This window comes from Chrysemys picta, chromosome 7 (genome assembly GCF_011386835.1).
Source record: "Chrysemys picta bellii isolate R12L10 chromosome 7, ASM1138683v2, whole genome shotgun sequence".
Taxonomy (NCBI): domain Eukaryota; kingdom Metazoa; phylum Chordata; order Testudines; family Emydidae; genus Chrysemys; species Chrysemys picta.
The window spans coordinates 35629999-35652609 of NC_088797.1; the positions used below are offsets into that span (position 1 = coordinate 35629999).

Genomic DNA, 22611 nt, shown 5'->3' on the forward strand with positions numbered 1-22611 from the left:
ATTCAGCACAGTCAACACCTACAAGGTTTAGTGTGTGGTTTCCACAGCTGGAGAAAATACAGTTTGAATTATGCTCAAGCAGAACGGCTTGTAAACCTTTGTACTTCCCAGCCATATTAGATCCCATTGTCATAGGCTTGACCAATGCAGACTTGAAAATCTAACTTAAAACCTTCTAGAATTGTTAGTACTCGAGCAGCAATTTCTTTCCCAGTTTTTCTTGTGAAATTATCAAACAAAATAAACCTTTCTTCAATTGAAAATTTTGAGCTGTTTACAATCTTAACATATTGAATAACCATCGTAGTCTGTTCTTTGTGAGAACAATCTGGAGTGGCATCAACAATGATTGAAAAATACTTGGCATTTCAAATCTCATCGAGAATTTTTGTTTGTACGAATGACCCACATAGCTCAATAAACTTGTTTTGTATGCATGTGGAGAGATAATGGACTTGCATGCGCATTTGACACTCTTTCAATTCTCGAACACGTTTAACATGCTCTGATAAAAGTGGGTCATATTTGCTGAGGAGTTCAACTATGCCTAGAAATTTTCCATTTGCACGATTATCAATACGTTGACTGGAACCAGAGAAAGCCAATCCCGGCTCAGAAAGAAAAAGGATGACATTCAGGATGCGCTCAAGAAGTTTTTTCCAGTTATTAGTTTCTGTAGAGAGTTCAGTCAAGAATAAGTTCTCAACTGAACTTTTAGCTGATGCTGCCCTACTGGCTGATTTCCATGCAACATAGTTTTCTTTGTGTGACGTTGAACTTTCATGTGATGGTATTCGGTCTTTCAACTTCCTTCAACCTCTGTTGATGCTCCATCCTGATTGATCAGAGAGAATTGATGCATTTGCAGCACTTTTGTTCAAAATGAAGCAGGGTGCTCACAGAGCCGCCCAGAGGATTCAGGAGTCTGGGGCAAAGCGGGGGAGCTGCGGCGCTTGTACTCACCCGGCGGCGGTCCAGGTCTTCGGCGGCATTTTGGCAGCGGGGTCCCTTCAGTCGCTCTGCGTCTTTGGCAGCACTGACTGCCGCCAGGCTAGGGCTCGCGGGGTCCCTATGGGGCCTCCGAAGACCCGGACCACCGCCGGGCTGGGCTCACGGGGCTGCTGAAGACCTGGACCGCCGCCGGGCTAGGGCTCGCAGGGCCCCTGTGGGGCCCGGGGCCTGGGACAAATTGCCCCGCTTGCCCCCCCCCTCTGGGCAGCCCTGGGTGCACAGTACAGAGATTGTTTTTCCGTACTCCAACATAACCAGTATCTTGTGCAGGTCTCACCATTTGGAAGAGTTTTTGTCAGCAGATGAGTAGAGAAAGATGGTTATCAGCATCTCATGGAATGTTACTTGGAATTTCAAAACAACTAATTTGAAGAAAAGATTGCATTTGGGCAGCATTGCTCTTGTCAATAATTCCAATGTCAGTCACAGTCAAACCTGTAGTACTCATGAATTGCTCTTGCTGTGTAAGATCTACATCTTCCTGTTGCTGTTGAATTTCTTGATCGTACAGAGGATCTTTTGCTGCATCTGTTACTGTTGGCAAATATCCTTCTTGACTACTGTCCTCATGTTCAGGTATTGGCATTGAAATATCACCTGTTGCAGTTCCGGAGTTTTCATTATCTGTAGCATTGTTGATTGGGTAGGGTGTGTTTTCCAGTGGCTTGAGAAATGAAGTTATTGGCTTTGAGCTCTTAGCTGCTGCTTCACTCAGTTGTTTTCGCCATCTCTTGCTTGCACCACTTTCAAATCTCCTCTTCATAGTGATCTATCTGGTCAATATGTCGCCTATCCACACTTGAAATAGTCTGCTGTAAATAAGTAGCTTATCTACACTTGAAATCTTCTACTGTAACATGTACATAAATGCTGAATGGTACACAAATGCTGAAAAGACTTAAAACGAAGAAATACTAATTAAGAACACCGACTGTTTCATTTTGACATGTTATTATCCTTATCACTGAATCAAAACTCAAGCACGCAAGATATAATATAACAGGCTGAGCTGAAGACAAAGCGATGACATATATATAGTAAACACAGCCACGGATAATGTCCAAAAATTTCAAATGTGTGTCCTCACGAAACTCACTGTACAAGATTGTCCTCACAAATTTTCACCTTGAATCTAGGCCTATAGACTACAAAAGCCTATGATGATGGCCAAGCTACCAAGCTAGGGCTCAACCAACCAACCAGTCACCTCTTTTAGCTACCATATGAAGATAATAATGAGGAATTCTCACACATAAATAATTCCTTAGTCAACTAGACGTAAAACTATAAAGACACTAAAATATAACAATTGTCTACCTTTCAACACGTACTTGATCCAGCACCAGTCACTGGTAGTGGTTTGTTTATATAATCAGCTAATCTGAGCGGACACGTTCATCACAGTCTAATCTTGTGCCATCAGAACTGATATTTTTTTTAAATATTTATGAACATTTTTAACTCTTTAATATGACAAAATTTATATGTTAACCAAAAAAATATATGTCTTTTACCAGATCACATCTCTTATTTGCTTAAATTTGCAGCTCTAAGCTGAGAGAATGTGTCACATTTTGGTCTGATAGGAATGCGCATAAAAACAAGTTGCGAAACTTATCAAATGCCAAAAAATTAACAAATGTCTAAATTTGAGGCCCCCTTTGAGCTTGAGGCCCAGGCCATATGGCCCTCATGGCCCCACCTCTGATTGGCCCTGGCTGTTGGTCTGAAGAGAGGGCTGAGAGTCAGGAACTCACAAATTCCAGTCCTAATTCTACATGTCAACTCACTCTATGGCTTTGGATAGAACACTTTGCCTCTCTGAGCATCAGGTCTCTTCATCTGCCATATGGGAATAATAGAGAGACAAGGTGGGTGAGTGAATATCTTTTATTGGACCCACTTCTGTTGGTGAGAGAGACAAGCTTTTGAATAATGGCAAAATGGAGTTTACCTACCTCACCATGCAGTCCAATACCCAGCAAAGTATTATCCTACAGAATAGGTGCATATGTCAATACTATTATTTATTTATTATTTGTATTATCATAGTACCTAGAAGGCCTCATCATGGACCCCATTGGGCTAGGCATAGTGAAGTCTTTTTTCTAAATTATCAAATCAGCAGAACACAGTCCTGCTGGTTTGGCTCCTCTGAGATTTCCACTTGTTTCCAGAAGACCAAATGACAACATTTACAGCCTTAGTGTTGGTTAAAAAAAAGCTATTGATTGAAACAGTAGCAGGGTGTAAGGCAACAATCTGAGGCAGGCTGGCTCAGTGGCTCTAGATTCTGTCAGGGTTGCACCATGCTTAGATTAATAGTCTCTGTTCAGGATTTTAATCTTGAGAATGCTCCCCCAGTGAACCATGGGTTCTGAGCTTCCTTGTTGGCTACTTTTAAGGCCCACTTATATTTTGGTTGTGTTAGGCCTTGCTGGTTTCTAGGCTCCCTCCTTTGTTCTCACATGGCTTTAGTATATTTGCTAGTCCCTTTTTTGCCTTGTTTTTGTATTAATTTTCCTGAAGTCCATAAGTTTTGCCCTTGTACCACAGTTTTCTGTTGTGATCAATATTGTATTTCAGAGGACTGCAAATTTTTTTATTTTAATGAGTTGTACTGGTTTTATTGTATAGTGTTTAAATGCTATCTAATAGACACACTATAAAGGAAAATGGTCCATATAGACACATTATAGGCTAGGCAAAACAAGTAAGAAGTCTAGATTAGGCTCCAGAGACTGTTGGGAAGGTCTATAGAGCAATTTAGGACTAATACGCTATCAGACACCTCACCAAGCCAGATACCCTGTCCTCACACATTACACTCTGCAAAGGATCACTATATACACACCTCAGCACAAAGTAAATATCATGTGAACCAACAGAATAAGAGAAGGTTAACAGCACAGTAAGCAATTTGACTCCACTTTCTGAGGAGGGCTTTGTGCTTCATGCTTTTGCTGTGGTGTTGAACCATAAGGAGACAACAGTGTGCTTAGTCTTAACCTAGACTGTAACTTCGTCAGATACCAAACAGCTGACCTAGAGTTTTTCATGCTACTCAGATCAGCTGGGAAAATCAAGTGTTTCTGGGTTCAGGATCAGAGACAACAAAGAAAGAAACCGGTATTACATTTTATCTTATTTAATCTAAATATCTTATTTTGCATATCAAATTAGAAGAGAGCAGGGAACATGAATTGAATCTGGAGTGGGCATTTTAAATTACTCTCTTATTTCTTCAGTGTTTAGAGATGAGTTTGGTCTCAACAGCCAACATACATTTCTGAATTTATAACAACTAAGGCAGTCAAGATCTCAGCACTCTAGACTGGGTGTAACCTTCCACACAGCCTGTTCCCATTATATGTGGAGTTCAAGCAAAAGTGTGGGTAAGAGAACTATTGTTTTATAGCATCATTAGAAACATCAGTATTATTGTTAATGCAGCACTTAATTTGAAATGTCATTTAAAACTTGCTTTGGGTGGAAGCAGCAACCCATAGGAAATATATGATACTGTCATATATATACATGCAATGAAAACTGTTGGGCAGGAGTCACCAGATGGCACTATTACACAGTCTCAGGAATTCTCTCAGTGTGTGAACAGTGTTGAATTTTTGATGAAATGCTGCATTGTTGTTAATTTTGTTATATATATTCTTTTAGGGGGGCTGTGGCAAGCAGCAAGGGAGTTTGTTCTCTGCGTTAATATCTTTAACTAGTCAATTTCTTGGGGCAGAAATTAGCTCAGGGAACCAGGTACTGGTGTTTGGGCTGAGATTCCGGAAAGAGGGGACTGCCTGCCTGCTGTTTGTGATCACATCTGTTCAATGACTGTTGAATATAGTGTAAATAAAACAAGTTACACTAAAAAAATACCCAGGCTCTGCATCACTGATTTCTTTTCCAATGGGAAACAAAACTGAAAGGCTCCAAAGTCTACCACCGCTTGGCTGAGGAGCAACAATATACAGAAAACTATGCAAGGTCTGGAATTCCAAAAAGTACAGAAACAGGAGTACATTGTGCACCTGATTAAAGTGAATAAAAAACCATTTAATCACATGACAGCAAGACAGAAGAAGAAGAGCTCTCTGTAAGCTCAAAAGCTTGTGTCTCTCTCCAACAGAGGCTGGTCCAATAAAAGATATTACTTCACCTGCATTCTCTCTCCAGTATTCTGGGACCGATATGGCTACAACACTGGATGACAGCAAAGTAGTAAGAGATAAAAACCAAAAGTTAAATAACAGTATTGTGAAAAAAAGTCTTGGGATGTCATATCGGAGGCTTGGAGCTGCAGTTTAAGTCTGTCACAGTCTGGCCTCCTTGAGGGAGGTTTATAGGGCACTTAGTGGCCAGGTTTATGGCCTCTCACTCTTATAAGGCCAAGATCCCTGGGTAGAAACTCCTCAAATCCCATTGATTTCTCTGTATTATTATGGCAGTAGTGACTAGAAGCCCCACAGTCATGGATCAGAACCACATTGTGCTAGGTGCTGTACAAACACATAAAAATATGGTCCCTGCCCTAATTTGGTACAGGCAAAGCATATGCTATGGTGATAAGTACTTTGGAAATGCAGATAGGTTGGAAACACAACTTATCTTTCTAACATCTAAAGAACTTCTGCACAGTGTAAAATTGGAGGTCTGGAAAACACAGATAGTGCATATGCTTCCCTACTAAACCAATGTAACTTAGGTGTGAAACACATTCACGTGAAAATGCTCCTCTGTGCAACACCGTCCTACACAGTCCAAATAGGCTGTTTATGTACTCTCCAGGGGCCCATTTGAGCACAAATGCGATCAGTTCTGAGGGTGTCTATGTTCAGGACACCATGCTCTCCAAAGTGCTCAGCATGCCTACTACAGAATGCTATTGTCCCCCTCTTCCACAGCTGATCCATATGGCAGTAGATGGTGTTACATATATTTCCCAGCATGATATCCAGAAGTAGGGCTCACTATGAGAAACAACACAAGGTAATAAGCCATGCTGATCTGAGGGAATGATGCAGTGCAAATAGGAACAACACTTTTCTTTATGCCTTTTCATGGATTTCACCCTTTTCCGTGGGTTTTCCTACAGGAGGAATCATTATAATTAATAGTTTATCATTAGTATCTAAAATTAACATTTATTTGCTGCCTTGTGTCAGAAATATGCCCTTTGAGGTGCTTGGAAAATACCTTATGCAATACAGAACATGTGTAATACTGCTCTGGACATGGTGTTGGGTAACTTTATGACCTAGTGTAGTTGTAGTCATACCTTAAAACGTTTTCCATCTGAGACTGTAAATGCCTTGGGCAGGGAACATGGCCAAAAAGTTCAAACCCAAGTGCCCAAAATTAACCTCCCAAATCCACAATTAGGTATCTAAATAAAAGTGGCCTGATTTTCAGAAGTGCTGAGCTCCCACTGACTTCAATGGGAGCTGCTGGATGTTGACCGTAAAGTACTAAATTGTGACTCCTGTTTTTGAAAAATTTAGCTGTCTTGTGCAGTGCAAACTAGACTGCCAACACTTCAATAAGTGATTTAAAACACCACCACAAAGTTTCTATCTTACCTGAATTCTGGATTCCGCACGTTTTTTTTTAAAGCAGAACATTTTAGTTTAGACCAAAGTCAAATCCCCCGGGGGATTTAATCATAATTTTCTCTCATATACTGATGTTAACATTTAGTGCTAGATGCAGGACCCATTTTCTTCCACTAGATGGTGCGTTTACAAAGAAAACTTACCTTGTCTCCTCTCTAGGTATTATCAGAACAAATCTGTGGTTCAGCCGTGCTTCAAATATTCTCTCTCTCTCTCTCTCTCTCTCTCTCTCTCTCTCTCTCTCTCTCTCTCTCGTGTGTGTAAAGTTTGCACATGTGGTTCCCTCCCACACACACATTTTATTTTGTTTTGATCAGAAGGTGCAGAGATGGTCATCCACCTCATGCAGTCTGAACCAGGCTAAATATACGGGTAAGGGTACAGTTGCCAAAGAAACTTGATATAAAAATGAAACATCAAAACACACAGAAAGGAGACCCACCCTCACAGTACACACGTATACACAAAAATGATTGTGAACATAGCTCAGAATAATGATTTGTTTTTGTGTTAACGCCAAAGGGTTAAAATCTCACACCTATCTGGGGAATCTTCGTGGGGTAGAGCCACCCAGTTCAATAAGCAAACACTTCAGGATTTAAGTGTGGATTTTTGCAGTAATAAACAGCTCATATTGCCCTGAGTACAAATGCCCAGCCACCAACTGGGTCTTACAAGATCAGTGAATTAATAGAACGTTTGTAAATTGCTTTTCCATTCCTAGTTTTTCAAACTTACTAAGTTATTTCAAATCAACTTTCTAGTACAAATCATGAAGCCCTGTCATTGTTTTTTGTTTTCAGAAAAATACTATGAGCAGAACAATTCCAGCACCACACCCCTGTTATCATTTAGGTAACCCTCCCTGTCTGATATATTTTAAGTAGATAAAAAATAGTCACCATATCCGCGTTAATTCCCGCAACCCCATGACCGCACAAAACCCTCTCCAACAAGTGAGCATTGTTAAAGGCTCTTGCTCACTATGTTTTAAGCAGCAAAATCTGCCCCCCGCCCCAAAAAACCTGACAAACAACTGTAAGTAGGTAATCAAGAACCACAGCTATGGAACTGGGCACATATACTGCAAAACCGATGAGGTTCGCTAGCAACCAGGCAACAAACAAGGTTAAGAACGTGAAAGGAAAGCAGACTAGGTATAAGTGGTAAATGCTTCAGCCAGTTTGTATAGAATTGCTTTCTCTTAAAAGCATTGTACTGATGATGATGTCCAGTAGCTCCTTGCTATACACGTTCTCCTGACGGGGGACAGCTAGTAGGCTAATGCCCAATGATACCTGATCCGAAACCATCCTTTCGGCTTTGACACAAAGAGCCCCTAGCAGGACACTTGACTGCCACCGGGCGAGCAGCTAAATGCCCCCATCTTTGTCATTAAATACATCAATCAAAAAATAAGTGGAAAGGGCAACCGACAAAGTATTTAGGCAACAATGAGCTTTTTCTCCCTGGGCTGTTGTCTGGTAGTCTAGCCTTCCTTTAATACAAGTAGATACGATCTAAATTGTCCTGGGCTGAGGACTTCGCTCAGTGGTGCTGAACACAGAAAGAGTTCTCTTTCCTAAGCAGCCTCTGCCATTCCCCTGACTGACGGGGATGCTGCTGCTGCTGCGGGGAGAGGCTTTATCTCAGTGATCATTTGTTAATCCTGACTCGGAAATCGGGGGGACGGGGGTGCAGGGAAGTGAGATGAAAAAATTAAGAAGTGGGTAGGCAGAAAGAGGGGAGGAGCATTTGGGCTGGTGGCAAACACATAAAACCAGCCGGTATGTTCACCCCACAGAGCAAAACAGGAAAACTATCCCCACATAAAACTTCAGATCCCCCTTCCCTCCCTGACAGGGCACAAACCACCCATCAACGAGGGAAGAGTGAGGGGGGAGGGGGAAGAAAGCTTGGAAAACCCTAAACACTGAGCTGGTGAAGAGAAAAGAGAAGGGAAAACGGATCATCCTAGAGAAAGATTAAAGCAACGCAGATCGGTGTAGCCTAGCATACTAAAGCGTCAGGAGGTTTGCACACCTTTGGGGGTTTCTGCGTATCTTCACAAGCATATTTACTGCGGTGTCTCATAAGGAAATTAACCTGTTACACTCGTTCTAGTTGGGACTGTCATTCAGTAGAGTCTATGCTCCTTTCCCTGATCCTTGACTTAAGGAAGGACTGCAGAAACCCACCTTCCGCTTAGGAGAATCGGTGGCGCTTCTTTACAAGCAGGTGGTCTGTTTGCGCTTTCTTATTCCCTTCTCCCCCTTCACCCCCCACCTCCCGGCTGGACAACTCCCTCCTTTGGAGAACACGCCCAAGTAGCTGAAGAAGAGAGAGAGAGAAAAAAAGAAGAGATAGATAGTAACATTGAACCTGAGGGGAGATCCAGAGCTGCTGCGTGCAGAGAGAGATCACTGCAGCCTATACATTCCCAGCACTAAAGTATTACGTGTGACAGGCATACAAATCCGGAATAAAAAGAAAAAAAAGAGAGAGAGAGAGAGAGAGAGAGAGAGAGACAGACAGACAGACAGACAGACACAGGGTGGGTGAGTGAGTGAGAGAGAGACCCAGCTGAGGGATATGGTGTTTGTCTCTTGGGATTTACAAACACACACTGCCTGTTCAGATCACAAGAGGGTTTGTCTGTTTTGTCTGCACTACCTTGACCCGGAGCTGCACTGTCTGAGGCAACGAGAAATTAACCAGCACGAATAGCATTAGAGGCATCATTTTGCATGGTGATCTGAAAATCAGCAAACAAGGAATATGAACAGGAAAACAAGGCGTTGGATTTTCCATATCTTTCTGAGCCTAGGGATTGTATATATCAAAATTGGGTAAGTAACTTTAAAAAAAAAACCACAAACGATTTCTCTCTGCCTATCCTGTCCAGACCTGTTAATATTTAACTGGGAAAGTTTGGAAGACTGTTGTTATTTAAAAAAGACAGAGCAGAAATGCTATTGCCTTTAGCTGAATTCTTGGTGTGTAGTGTAGAGCTGGGGAATGGGAAAGTCATTGGTGATGTGCCGGAAGCATGACTGGAATGGCAATGTGCTGGGGTTATTTTTATGCTCTTTCTGTACCTACCGTATCCCCTGAAATCAAACCAAACTCTGCTTTCACATGCATGGCGAGTATCGCTTCAATGGAATTTGAAAGGACATTTGTTAGCCGTTCAGGAGAGCGAGCACCAGCGAGAGAGGCCGCCGGCTCCCTACCCCTTCCTCCCCCGGGACCTCCGGGGAAACCATCTCCTCTCTTCCCAGGTGCAAACTACTTGGACTGTTGCGGAGGGGGATAAGGACCCACGCCTGTCTTCTGAGCGCGCAACAGCGATCTCGCAGGGCAGCCATGGGTCACCCTGTCATTAGCTGCTGGACTGGTCAAAGTGGGCGCTTTTATTTATTAAAAGCAATGGGAAATAAAATACACGCCAGTGCTCCGGCTATCCAGAGCCAAACCCTCTCCTCTCACCTGGAGATCAGCAGCATCTTTAGCATTACACCTCACCCAAATCATAGGCGTTATTCTGCAAGGGCAGGGAGTGGGCTGCAGCCCAGGATCAGAGGGGAGGGGCCGCTTTATTTTTCCCAACTGCACTAATTTAAGAAATTAATCAAACAATGACGATGACAATAATAATGAAAACCCCAGCCCTTGGAGTGAGTGTGTGTGTGCGCTTGTTCTGGGCGCTGGAGTTGCATGCGCTCTAATTTATGAATCAGGAAGTTGGGTCACGTTTTGGCAAAAGCCCACGCGCTCTTTATCTCTCTTTTAATTATAGACAGAAAAAAAATGATGGGGGGGGGGGCGCGGAAGGGCGAGGCTCTGATGTCCGTGAAATTGACCCAATCTTTCCTTTAAACGTCATTATTCTATTATTATCCCCAGGCTCCGCAAGATACCGGCTGGGGAGGCAACAAGCCCAGCAAAAAGTTGGGTTGGTCTTGGCCAGGGGCTGGTGGAGTAAAATGATGTTTTTGTTTTGCTGAAGTATGTGCCACAACCTATCCGTGGCAGGGTTTTAAACGCACGGTGCCACGTGAATACCTGAGCAGGGTTACAGAGGATGGGGCTCTCTCTGTCCTTTGCAGGGGTTCAGCCCCTTTATCGCCTTTACACCACTCTATAGACTGACACAAAGCGGCCTGAAAACCGCTTGCTCCGGGGAAAGGTTACTAAGGTAGTGTCACAACGTGAATGTGAAGATCCTAGGTTGAAAGCGCTTTCAAGGCAGAGAACATGCTTTGAAGTGAGAAGATGCCTCCCTCTGAAAGCGCCTGTAAGAACGCTGCCGCCTCAGGAATCGATTGGCTCTGAAAGCTGCTGTGCTAATTTTATTTGTTCTGAGTCTTTCCCCTTCTTCTCTCATTCCAGGGGTTTTTCCTCTGTGGTGGCTCTGGGGGCCAGCATCATCTGTAACAAGATCCCGGGTTTAGCTCCTAGACAGAGGGCAATCTGTCAGAGCAGACCCGATGCTATCATAGTGATCGGAGAAGGGTCTCAAATGGGAATCAACGAATGTCAATTTCAATTCCGAAATGGACGCTGGAATTGCTCTGCCTTGGGGGAAAGGACGGTCTTTGGAAAAGAGCTGAAAGTGGGTATGTTACCTCTTTACTGGTTATTGCAAGGTTTGGACCTGAAGTCCACCAAAAGGTTAGCAAAAAGGGTTTGGTACACATCAGAATGTCACAGAATCATACATGCTAGGGCTGGGAAAGATCTGCCAGGACATCCAGTCTGTGCCAGCCAGTGCAGGATCATTCCCTTTAGAGTATTTTCACCTGCCCCTTTCTCTAGGATTATCAAAATAGATATCTGTGCATTTTCACCATAGGATAGCTAGTGAAACCCTCTCAAATACTCTAAGAAAGCAAATAAAAAGCCATCTTCCTCTAAATATTCCACCATCCTATACTTGTAAAGCCTGTGCCTTTTTTCATGCATGTACAACACACAACAGGACTTGGAGATTTGGATCTGGTTATGGGTTTTGCTGGCAGATAGGGTATTGAAGAGAGGCTAAGTTTTGGACTCTACACACAGAAAGCCCAAGAGCCATTCTGTGTAGATAGCAGTCCCCAAAGGGTGGACTTTTACAGGGTCAGTGCCTTATGTGAGATTCTCACTATTTAGACCAGGAAGCTCATGGAAACTAATTGTTTATTTGGTGAGAGATTGGTCCCTTCGAAAACAGAATTAGAAAATACACACCTGCCAGTTTAGAATTCAACCCAGCCCAAGCCTTAGGTTAATATCTGGGCATTCAAGTCTGAACGACATCCACAGTCAAAGGGGGTTCTAATCCGAATTTCCAATTTGGGCTCATCTCGGTCGATCATACATGCTGATTTTTTTGTACTAACATTTTAAAATTGCACTCAAATAGCAGCAATAAAAATACAAATTTAGATGTGAGGAAATTTCAAACTAAGGGGGAAACACTGTCCTCAGACCTATGTATTGCAGCACTTATGGCACCTGAGGGCTTCTTTGTGTTTGTTGATCATGCCATACTTGGGAATAATGAGAAGAGTTAAGGATAAAATTTCAGCCTAAAGGGCCATAGTCACTTTTCAATTCACAATTAAAAATGGTCACTGATACCGATAAGAGTTCCATGTCCGACGGTGGAGTCCACAGTTCTGGGGTTCTATGCCTTGGACTGTGACAGTACCCAGGGACCCAACAAGTTTAGATTCAAGGATCTATTGGAGGAGGGAACACTGTCAGGTATTTTATGTGGCTTGGAAAGCAAGATGTAGCATTGGCATGGCAAGGAGCCAAGAGTGCCAGGGGCACTTTTACACCAGGAGTACTGGGCTCTTTGATTTTTTGTGAAGGGCCTTTGGTTCATTGAGAAGCCCTTTGGTTGGATTGGATTCAGGCCCTACTTTGTCTTAATCCACCCAGGGCAGGTGGACCAGGGCAGGATATGACCTAACTATAATACCAGTACCGCATTCCTTGTGCACCCAAGTCCCATCAAAGTCATTGGGATTGGTACACAAAGAATGCAGCATTGGCATCTATATATCTGAAGTTCCTTACTTAGGCAGGTTTAAGTAAATGTTTTAGTATTACTCGAACGTATGTGTATGTGATTTCCAATGCTCATGTTTTTATGCAAGAACAAAAACAGGGAGAAGTCTAAATAGGCATAAAAAGATTTTTTTACTGAAGGCCAATGGGTTCTCAACACCTCTGAAAATCAGGCACTATATCTCAAATTGGCATACAACATTAGTGAATACTTCTCAAAATGTGTCTGTTACACTGGAAGACTATAACTGCTTCTATAGAGTTGGCTCATTCCAGCCACTGATTTATGCAGGCATGTGTCTGACTGACCTCAATGATAGGATTGGACCACTCTAATCTAACAGTTACATACATTTTCTTTTTACAAATATATATGTCCTCAAGAGCAACAAACATGCAGAGTTATTGTGGTATGTTGTGTAAACACTGTCAGTTTTTTTCAAAATTGATTTAGCTGGTAGGCTATATTTAGGTACTTTTAAAGAAAGTCGATATTAAAGGAAGTGGATTTGATCCATCTTTGAAGTGTTACCTCATATCTAATTACCCATTATAATGCTTATATAGATAGGTGTATTCAAACATATCAGGCCAAACTCATCCCTGGCGTAACTCCATTGACTTCAGTCTTTATACCAGGATTGAATGTGGACCATAATGAACAAAACTCACTTAAAATGCATAAGCAACAATGTTCAGATTTAAACAGTGTTTACACTTGCATTTCAAAACATACTATATGCATCTTGCTAGCAAGGTGCATAAGAAAGACAATCAATCCCATACAAAAATGCAGCTTTTTTGGAGCTCAAGAGTACATTCCTGGGATCCTTTAATGGCAAGTCTGATTTCAGTGCAAACTGTTATGGCTGAGTTAACTCACTGAAAAATAGTGGGTCTCTTGAATGCCACTAAATATTAATAACATTAGTGTAACCATTTGTGTTCCACAGATTGTCTTCTTGATCTTCTGTTTCCTGTCTGTATCAACATGTGTGGAAACCCTTGCACATTTGATTCAGACAATATCGTTTTATAAGAAGATGGAAAAAAACAGATTCAGTTCCTAGGCTTCTCTAAGCTGCTCACTGTTTTCCATTCCCCTTTATCAACTGTTCTTTCCATCTCCCTAAGCCCTGTAAAGAACCAGTATGAACTACAATTCACAATCATCTAAGCTAATATTTCACTGTGTTAAGAAGGGCAAATCCTATACCTAGTAAAGACAAAGGCCAGACATAATGCCCACAACTAAGATAAGATAAAAGAGAAAGTCTCACATTTGTTATCATAAATACTGGGATGGGGACAGGAATGATACATGCAATATGAAATGTTAAACCTAAAATATCTCTCATATGGTAACCAATGCACTAATAACAATGCAATTTAATATTAATTTCAAAATATTTTTCACTTGTATATTTTTCTATATGAGTAGTAGCTGTAGATCTCTACTTTCTCATTCCTTTCACATGATTACTCTGGATTGGCATTAGAATGCTATAAGTGTAAAAGGTACTAAAATATTAGTTAATGTGTGAACACTGATGATATTTCTCAGTCTGGCTGAATCTTTAAAATTGTTATCTTGGAAGTTGGCAGGATACCACTGGTCCCACAACTGCAATTTGCAATAAAAACATTTGACCGCATGACATCATTCTGCTTTCTCTATTAGATGACTGCCATGTGACTTTAAAGTGGCACTGTGGTGTCTGTGCTAAGATTAGGATGCAAATTCAAAATGACTGTAATGGAACTTGTTGAAATACCACTGCATCATTAAATGATTACAACATGGGCATATATGTGTACTAATACTATACTAAGTACCCCAAAAGAAATTCTATCAGTTTGTGAGGATTCAGCCATACAACTCCTATGCTAACTGGAGTTGTGTGTGTAAATCTAGGATAATAGGTTACCTTGACAACTGCATATTCATGTTGACTGTTCTATACATAGTACCTATCTTTAAAAAGGGAAACAAAGAAGACCTAGGGAATGATAGATCTAGTCACCCTAACTTCAATATCTGGAAAGATACTGGAACAAATTATCGAACAATCAATTACTGTGCATCTAGAGGATAATAGGGCGATAGCCAACATGGATTTGTCAAGAACAAATAATAACAAACCAACCTAAGTTCCTTCTTTGACAGGGTTACTGGCCTAACTAATGCAGGGAAGCAGTGATATATCTTGATTTTAGTAAGGCCTTTGACATAGTATCACACAACATTTTCATAAGAAAATTAGGGAAATGTGGTCTAGATGAAAATACTATAAGGTGGGTGAACAACTGGTTGAAAGACCATACTCAAAGAGTAGTCATCAATGGTTACTATTCAATATTTTCATTAATTACTTGAACAATCGGGTGGAGAGTATGCTTATAACATTTGTGGATGACACCATTCAGAGAGGAATTGCAAGCACTTTGGAGGAAAGGATTAGAATTAAAAATAACCTTGATGAATTGGTCTGAAATCAACAAGATGAACTTCAGTAAAGACAAGTGCAAAGTACTGCACTTAGGAAGGAAAAATTAAATGCACCAATACAAAATGTGTATGACTGGCTAGTCAGTAGTACTGCTGAGAAGGATCTGGAGGCTATAGTGGATCATAAATTGAATGTGATGCAGTGGTGAAAAAGGCTAATATCATGCTGGGGTGTATTAAGTGGAGTAAGACATGGGAGGTAATTGCTCCACTCTACTCAGTGCTGGTAAGGTTTGAATGGATTATTATGTTCGGTTTTGGGTACCACGCTTTAAGAAAGATGTGGACAAATTGGAAACAGTTCAGAGGAGAGCAACAAAAGTAATAAAAGGTTTAGAAAACCTTACCTATAAGGAAAGCTTAAAAAAAACTGGATCAGTTTAATCTTGAGAAAAGAAGAGGGAGAGGGGACCTCGTGAGGTCTTCAAATATATTAAGGGCTATTATAGAGGATGTAATCAACTGCCCTCCATGTGCATAGGTGAGACAAGAAATAATCGTCTTAAACTGCAGCAAGGGAGATTTAGGTAGAGATTAGGAAAAACTTCCCAACTATAAATACTGTTAAGTATTGGAATGGGCTATCAAGGGAACTTGTAGAATCCCCATCACTGGAGGTTTTTAAGAACAGAATAGACCAACACCTGTCAGGCATGGTCTAGGTATATTTGATCCTGCTTCAGTGCATGGGGATGGAGTAGATGACCTTTTGGGGTCCCCTCCAACCCTACCTTTCTATGACATCAGATACAGTTTTGTTATCAATCTGAATCCTGGGATATCATTGTTTTATTACTTTTGTCTTTACTTGGTAGTCTGAATTCTGATATTGTGCAAGTGTAACCAAACCGGTACAAGTTTAATTTTCTTTCTTTTGTTGATTCTGGACTGTGACTCAGGAGATCTGGGTTCTAATCCTAACGTTGCCATTGATCTGCTAGGTAACACTGGGCAAGTCATGTCCCCTTCTCTCTGACTCACTTTACCCATCTATAAAATAGGGATAAAGATTTTGACCTCCTTTGTTAAGATCATTGAGATCTATGAATGAAAAGCACCACATAAGAGCTAGGTATTATTATTTGTAAACTTTTTTGGGGGCAGTCACATATAACTTTGCTAATCTGTCTTTCAAAGATAGTTTTGGACAAAGGATTATAGCTAGGGACCACTTAAATTTATTCACTATCAACATGGCATATTACTGTTCAGGTATTAGGTTCCCAAATATATTCACAGTGAGTCCCCATCCCATTTACTGCATACATTTCATTTCTAGTGTTATACAGTATAGTTTGTCCTTCAAGAGCAAGACTTTACTACATTTGAATATGGATATCTGGTCATAACAATTGGTAATGATAATGTCAATAACAGTGCAGATGATGTGGTGATGCAATTATGAGTGTTTTTTAAATTAACAAATGCATAATGGTGTCCACACTTCAGCATTTTGGGACTTTCCATCACCAAAGCCATAAAGCAGCAAAGAGTCCTGTGGCACCTTATAGACTAAGGCCTTGGCTACACTTACCGGCAAGTTCGACGGCTGGAAATCGAACTTCTGGGTTCGACTTATCGCGTCTAGTCTGGACGCGATAAGTCGAACCCGGAAGTGCTCGCCGTCGACTGCGGTACTCCAGCTCGCCGAGAGGAGTACCGCGGAGTCGACGGGGGAGCCTGCCTGCCGAGTGTGGACCAAGGTAAGTTTGAACTAATTCGAAATAAGGTACTTCGAACTTCAGCTACGTTATTCACGTAGCTGAAGTTGCGTACCTTAGTTCGAATTAGGGGGGGTAGTGTAGACCAAGCCTAACAGACGTATTGGAGCATGAGCTTTCGTGGGTTGCAGAGCTGTAAAGTCTTCAGGGTAAGACAGTCCAAGGATTCTGCTCACATCTATTCAAATGAAGTGTCAGAAAGGATCCAAAGGCCTGATGATGCAGATGAGTCTTTTGCAACAACATGAAGCTCAAATTTGGGCTCTCATGGAACACAGAAAGAGCAAATTCAACCATGAGGGGTTTCCACTGAATACTCAGCAGACCAACTCAGAGGGTGTAATATCATGCACAAAGAAAGGGTGAACCTGCTAATTGCCATAGCTATGACAGGACACAGAGTGTTACTCTCTCAAATAACTGAGTCCTGACTCCTAGTTCCTGTGGAGATTAACTGCACCCAGAATAAGACAGTATCAAGCTGATGTGATGATGCAAGAACACAAGGAAAAAGATGTTTCTGTTTCTGATGACCTTAATGACACTATGATACAGTTGTGCCTTTGCAATGTGACAAGACAAAGTTTAAAGCAAATTCAATGGAAGTCTATGGAAACCTGGCAAAACTAAAACCAACTTCAGTGCAGGTCTTTGAAGATCCTGTGATAGACATTAAACAGGAAGAACTTCAACGCATGTCTATTAAGACCCTATCACTCTGATATAACAACATGACACAGCAAAACTAAAAGCAATTTCAAGGCAAGTCTCTGGAGACTCCCTTCATTGAGACATTGCCTGTGAAAAACATTGAACGCAACCTTTGGAGAAAGGACATGATGATCCTATTACACAAAAAACACACGAGACACTATTGCCATGCATGGGCCTGAGACGCAGAATGTCAACTTTAAACAAAAGGATTTCACTGCAGATTTGAATATTAAAAAAAACTAAAAATAATGAAGACATTGTACATTATACAACAAAAGCAAGAATATCCTGAGTGACACATCTGCCACAACATTGTTAAATTAACTTATTGTGTCCATAACTTCCATTGTGAACATCCTCTTGGCCTTGCCTATGCTAGCAAAAATGGGACCTGGGATTGACTGCTAGTGCAGCACCACCAAAGGCAGCAATAGTGCAGCTTTAGTAGGCAGGGATGATTAGAAGAGACAGATAAATAGCTGAGTCCTGCTTACTCTACAGCTGACAGCATTGCTACCACTGGCAGAGTTCAACGAATGAACTCATTTGGGGGAATGTATGTGCAGTCTCAGAGTGTGTGTGTGGGTTGGGGGGATAAGGGCTCACCATAATGTGTAAAGTTACGTTCCACAGACCTTTATCCTGCTCATACTACTTATGCGAGTAGTGCAACAGAAGTCAAAGGGACTACCCTTGTGAGTGACGTGAACAGAATCTGGCCCATGTGCATTACAATAGGCCAAATTCAGCACTGATTTGCACTTTGTGCAATACTTTTAACTTCAGGGAGAATCTCAGTCAGAGAAGTTAAGTGATCTATGCAGGTTCATAGAGGGGACAAGGTGTTAGGAGTTATTAGCTCCCACTTACTTACATACTCAGACAAATAGACCATGCTTCTCTTCCAGCAACATCCTTAACTCTTGTTTACTGAGTGATTTACATTCCACATAGTCTCATGATAGTAATGGGAGAGAAATTGGAGTGGTCTGAGTAAAGGTGGAGTCTTCCATTCTCACACATCCCCATGAATGACAAATATTCTGAAGGCCAAATTATGCCCTCTGTAATACCAGTATAACCTTCTTATCTTCCATGGGTTTGCAGTGTAACTAGCTAGCCTTGTAATTGAAATTTAGAAAACAATTGTTTTGCAGATGCATAAAAGTGAAAAGAATTCAGCTCATTTCCCCACACCTGAGGTAGCAGGAGAAAAACGTAGTATTATAACACTTATTTTGCCACTAATGTGCATAGATCTGACTTGCAGTAAGCATACATCTGTTCGGTAAAAAGTTATCTTTAGTCGCTTTTCAGATTAGAAATGCATTTTCAATTATATCATTTCATCAGAATTATTTTTCTCTCACATCTTTGGACCAACATTTTTTGGTATTCAATTCCAGGGTAATTTCATGGCACAGGCTTTAAAATTTTTGATTTTTTGAATTACAAAGAGCAAATATCAGGCCTAGGAGATCACTCTAAAATTTGCAGAAGGAAAGCAGGTTACAATTAAACTAGTTTCTATAGTCAGAGTGAAGATATTTGCCCATGGAAACAAACAGGCAAGGCTGCCATCTTAGCAAAAGGTTTCTGTTTGGTATTGTGCCATTAATACAATACAGACCTTATTTTTTCCAAATGCAACCAGTGATAGATTAGAGATTGACAAATACTATATATTTTGAACCACTGGTGCTCGTGAGCCCCCAAGGTAAACTGAAAGGGCCAAATGCAGGTCCCTAAAAATTAATGGGAATTTTACCATTTTCTTCTGTAGGATGAGGACTTGCATTTATGTGCTGGATTTTCATCTCCTGCCACTATATTTTAGCATATGCATAGTATTTGCATATGCAGTAATGCAGGCTTAGTTATTCACAAGCAAAAATCTGCTCCTTCAAAAACAGAGGCGAGGCTGAAAATCTGGCATAATATATCTAAAACCCAGCATGTTGCTTTATGCCAAAGAGTCAATCTTTCTAGGCTGTGACTGTCACAGTAAGATAAAAACATTGCCCCAAGGTCACATTAGTTGGAATTCACATCAGAAGGCTCTCATACCTGCCTTCAAATGTATCTTGTGAGTACATGTTTTAGAGAAACAAAAAGATTACATTACATTAGAACGTAGAGTAACTAAATGCCTATTGCAGGGTTACTATATAGGTTTTTCTGAAAGAAAATATAACTACATAAAACACATTTTGACATAGTGTCATATAAGAAGTGAAGATTTATAAAAGGGATGACCCATATCTTCTGAAATCCAGAATGATGGGTCTGATTTTACAATATTTGTGACTTGAGTAACTATTTTATATGCTTAAAATAGAATTAACTTTTGAAATGGAATATATCTGTTTGTATCGCATTTCAGAATTTCACAGATGGGAAATATTTCCTGCTTACCTTTTAAGATACAATTCACCCTATTTCTTTAAATTGGTTAGCTAAGAATTTTTAACTTAGCATCCTCAACTTCATTTCAAGTTAGTAGAAGAGTTGGGAGCTCTCAGCACCCAGGTTTGGGCCCTTAACTGGAAAAATGGTCATACTTTAATTTTTAAAGCTGCCTTTTAAAATTAATTACATATGCTGTTTTAAGAATCAAGCCCATACACGCTCTCTCTCTCTCTCTCAAAAAGGCAGACCGAGATAAGTAGTCAGAGGATGAGTTCTGCTCTCCATTTTACTAGCTATGAATTATGATCTCTATAGAGATGTGAAGTAATGTTAGTCATGGCACATAATTGGCAAGGTACACTGTATTTTCCATCTTTCTATTTTCACAATCAACATATATTTCAGTTCATGTCACTGCAGATAACTCCCTCCCTGACCCCTTGGCTTTAAATAGCAGAAAATACAACGTATGTTTTCCAGTGAGATAAATACAAATTTGTCTTTTTTATTTCCCAGATTAGTCAATTTATGGTTGGGCTGATATGGGGGGACAAAACTTTTTAAAAACATACTTAGAATCTTAGAATTGAGCTGCTCAACACCATCAGCTCTCACTGTCTTCTTTGGGAGTGGAGGGTACTCAGCACCTTGCAGGATTAGATCCCGATTTCCTATGAATGCCAAACACACCCTGATTATTACTGCACTGATAGACATACATTTTATAAAAGGGTTTAATTTATTTAATTAAAAATGAAGAACTCTGTTTTAAAGACGAACAGAAATGTTTGGGGAGGGGAGGAAAAAGCGTGGCAATCCCAAATCAGTAACAGAATATAGGTACATATTTGCCCCAAGTACACAAACAGATCCCCCACTGACTTGCCGGATCCCAGTCCTGTCAACACTTTATTCATGGGGGTAAAGTATGGATGTGCAGGTTTGTAGGATTAGGGCTGTAGTGTACAGTACGCATTTACTATAGTTACATTAAATGTTAGAAGAGCCACATTGTGGCCAACTTAACAAATCTTAAGGTTATGCTGCACTCTGTTCTTGACTTCAGTAGCTGTTCTGTGCGAGAAGCAACTGTCATACATACACTTTTAAGTACAAATAAATACATTTGAAAACTAAAAGGGTCAAAACATTATTCCCTTATTCAAGTATTTGCTAAATCTGAGTTCAAAGTTTCCCCCTGCAGCAGATGATGATATAACTGATGCTAAACTCACAGAAGTTAGAGATAGAAGAGACCTATTAGATCACCAAGCCCATCCCCTGAAAGGCCAGGCTATTGTTCTTTTCACGGGATGTAACTCTGCTTTAGATGTTGCAAGAAAAACACAAGAACCTGAAAGCTTGAATTTGTGTCTTGGCAGCTAAAAGGCTTTACACCACATCTTAAGTTTTTTTTACCTGCCATTTATGGCATATTACATATCCTTTATTTCTATGTATTTAATAATCATCAGAACAAGTGATCTCTTCACCAAAAAGCACTTAATATTTGACCACATACTGGTATCTTGGTAGTGCTTGGCTATCTATGGATTTGTACTGCCCAAACAAAAGAATTCTTCGTGTTTTACTGCTTACTAAATACTGGATCTGATATTCAGCAATAGAGGGAGTTTCCATTTATAAAGTGTGAGCAGTATGGAACTGGTGGCATTTATGGTTTAGTTTACTCATGATAAACCCAGTGCTTCTATTTATGACATGTAATGAGCTTGCCCAGCATCTCCTGTAGTTGGTGTTACTGTGCAGTCCTTGGTGACAGGACTGAAGACAGCTTTGGAGTTATCACATGCTACAGTGAGAAGGAACTATTCCATTGTCCAAAGACAGAACTCCAGTGAATCAGAAGACAGTTAAAGCACTACCAGTTGTTTTGTGATAGTGAAGTCTCACTGGTTTTTAGAGGCATGAATACCAAACTATATTCCATCAAATTAAACAGCATTATGACATGCTGGCACATGGGAGAGCATGAATTTCTTCCAATAGCCACAGTACATAGGTTAAGTCCAGAAGAAAGTAGAAAAAGCAGAAGATATTCATGTCCAACACTGAAGAAGAACCTGTGTTCCTAGAGCATTGAAGCACTTGTTCAAGTACAGTTCAGCTTAATGTAAAGATTGTGCCTGTAATGTAGCCAAGGTCAGAAAGAGCTTGATCATCTCCCATGTAATTACAGGAGCAGCCTTTACTTGCACAAATAGATATTTTTGTAAAGGTTTCTAAAATCTGTGTTCTAAAGTTAGTACCCATTGTAGGCCTTGCTCACCACAGACAAAAAGGAGTGAATAAATTATTAGCTGGTTAGGGGGCTTAAAGACAATTTCCTCACTGTGACTTTGTCTCCATGCTTGAATTTCTCCCCCATCCCTGTCTTTAGCTTTGCAGCAACTTCTGCAAAGCAGAAAGAGTGGAGAGTAGGGCAGTGTTCCAGTCCATCAATTGACTTCTTAGCCTAAGTGGATTTTGCCATTTGTTTATCAGTATTTATGCAATACAAGCCAAAATATGGCTTCCCCTTCATGGGCACTTCATGGGAACAAGA

The 22611-nt window shown here is 40.7% G+C and overlaps 1 protein-coding gene across 11 annotated transcripts in view; it reads left to right on the forward strand.

Moving 5' to 3' along the window:
• Positions 1–22611, forward strand: part of WNT7A (Wnt family member 7A) — a 130423-nt gene that overhangs the window by 57208 nt on the left and 50604 nt on the right. For 10 of the 11 annotated variants that reach the window (XM_042849595.2, XM_005307167.5, XM_042849599.2 and 7 more), the window contains one exon: positions 11025–11251. In XM_042849595.2, coding sequence (XP_042705529.1) covers positions 11155–11251 — 97 coding nt within the window. In that variant the 5' untranslated portion in view covers positions 11025–11154. Of the gene's footprint in view, positions 1–8438; positions 9482–11024; positions 11252–22611 lie in introns of those variants that run through there. The other variant, XM_005307166.5, reaches the window with a different exon arrangement.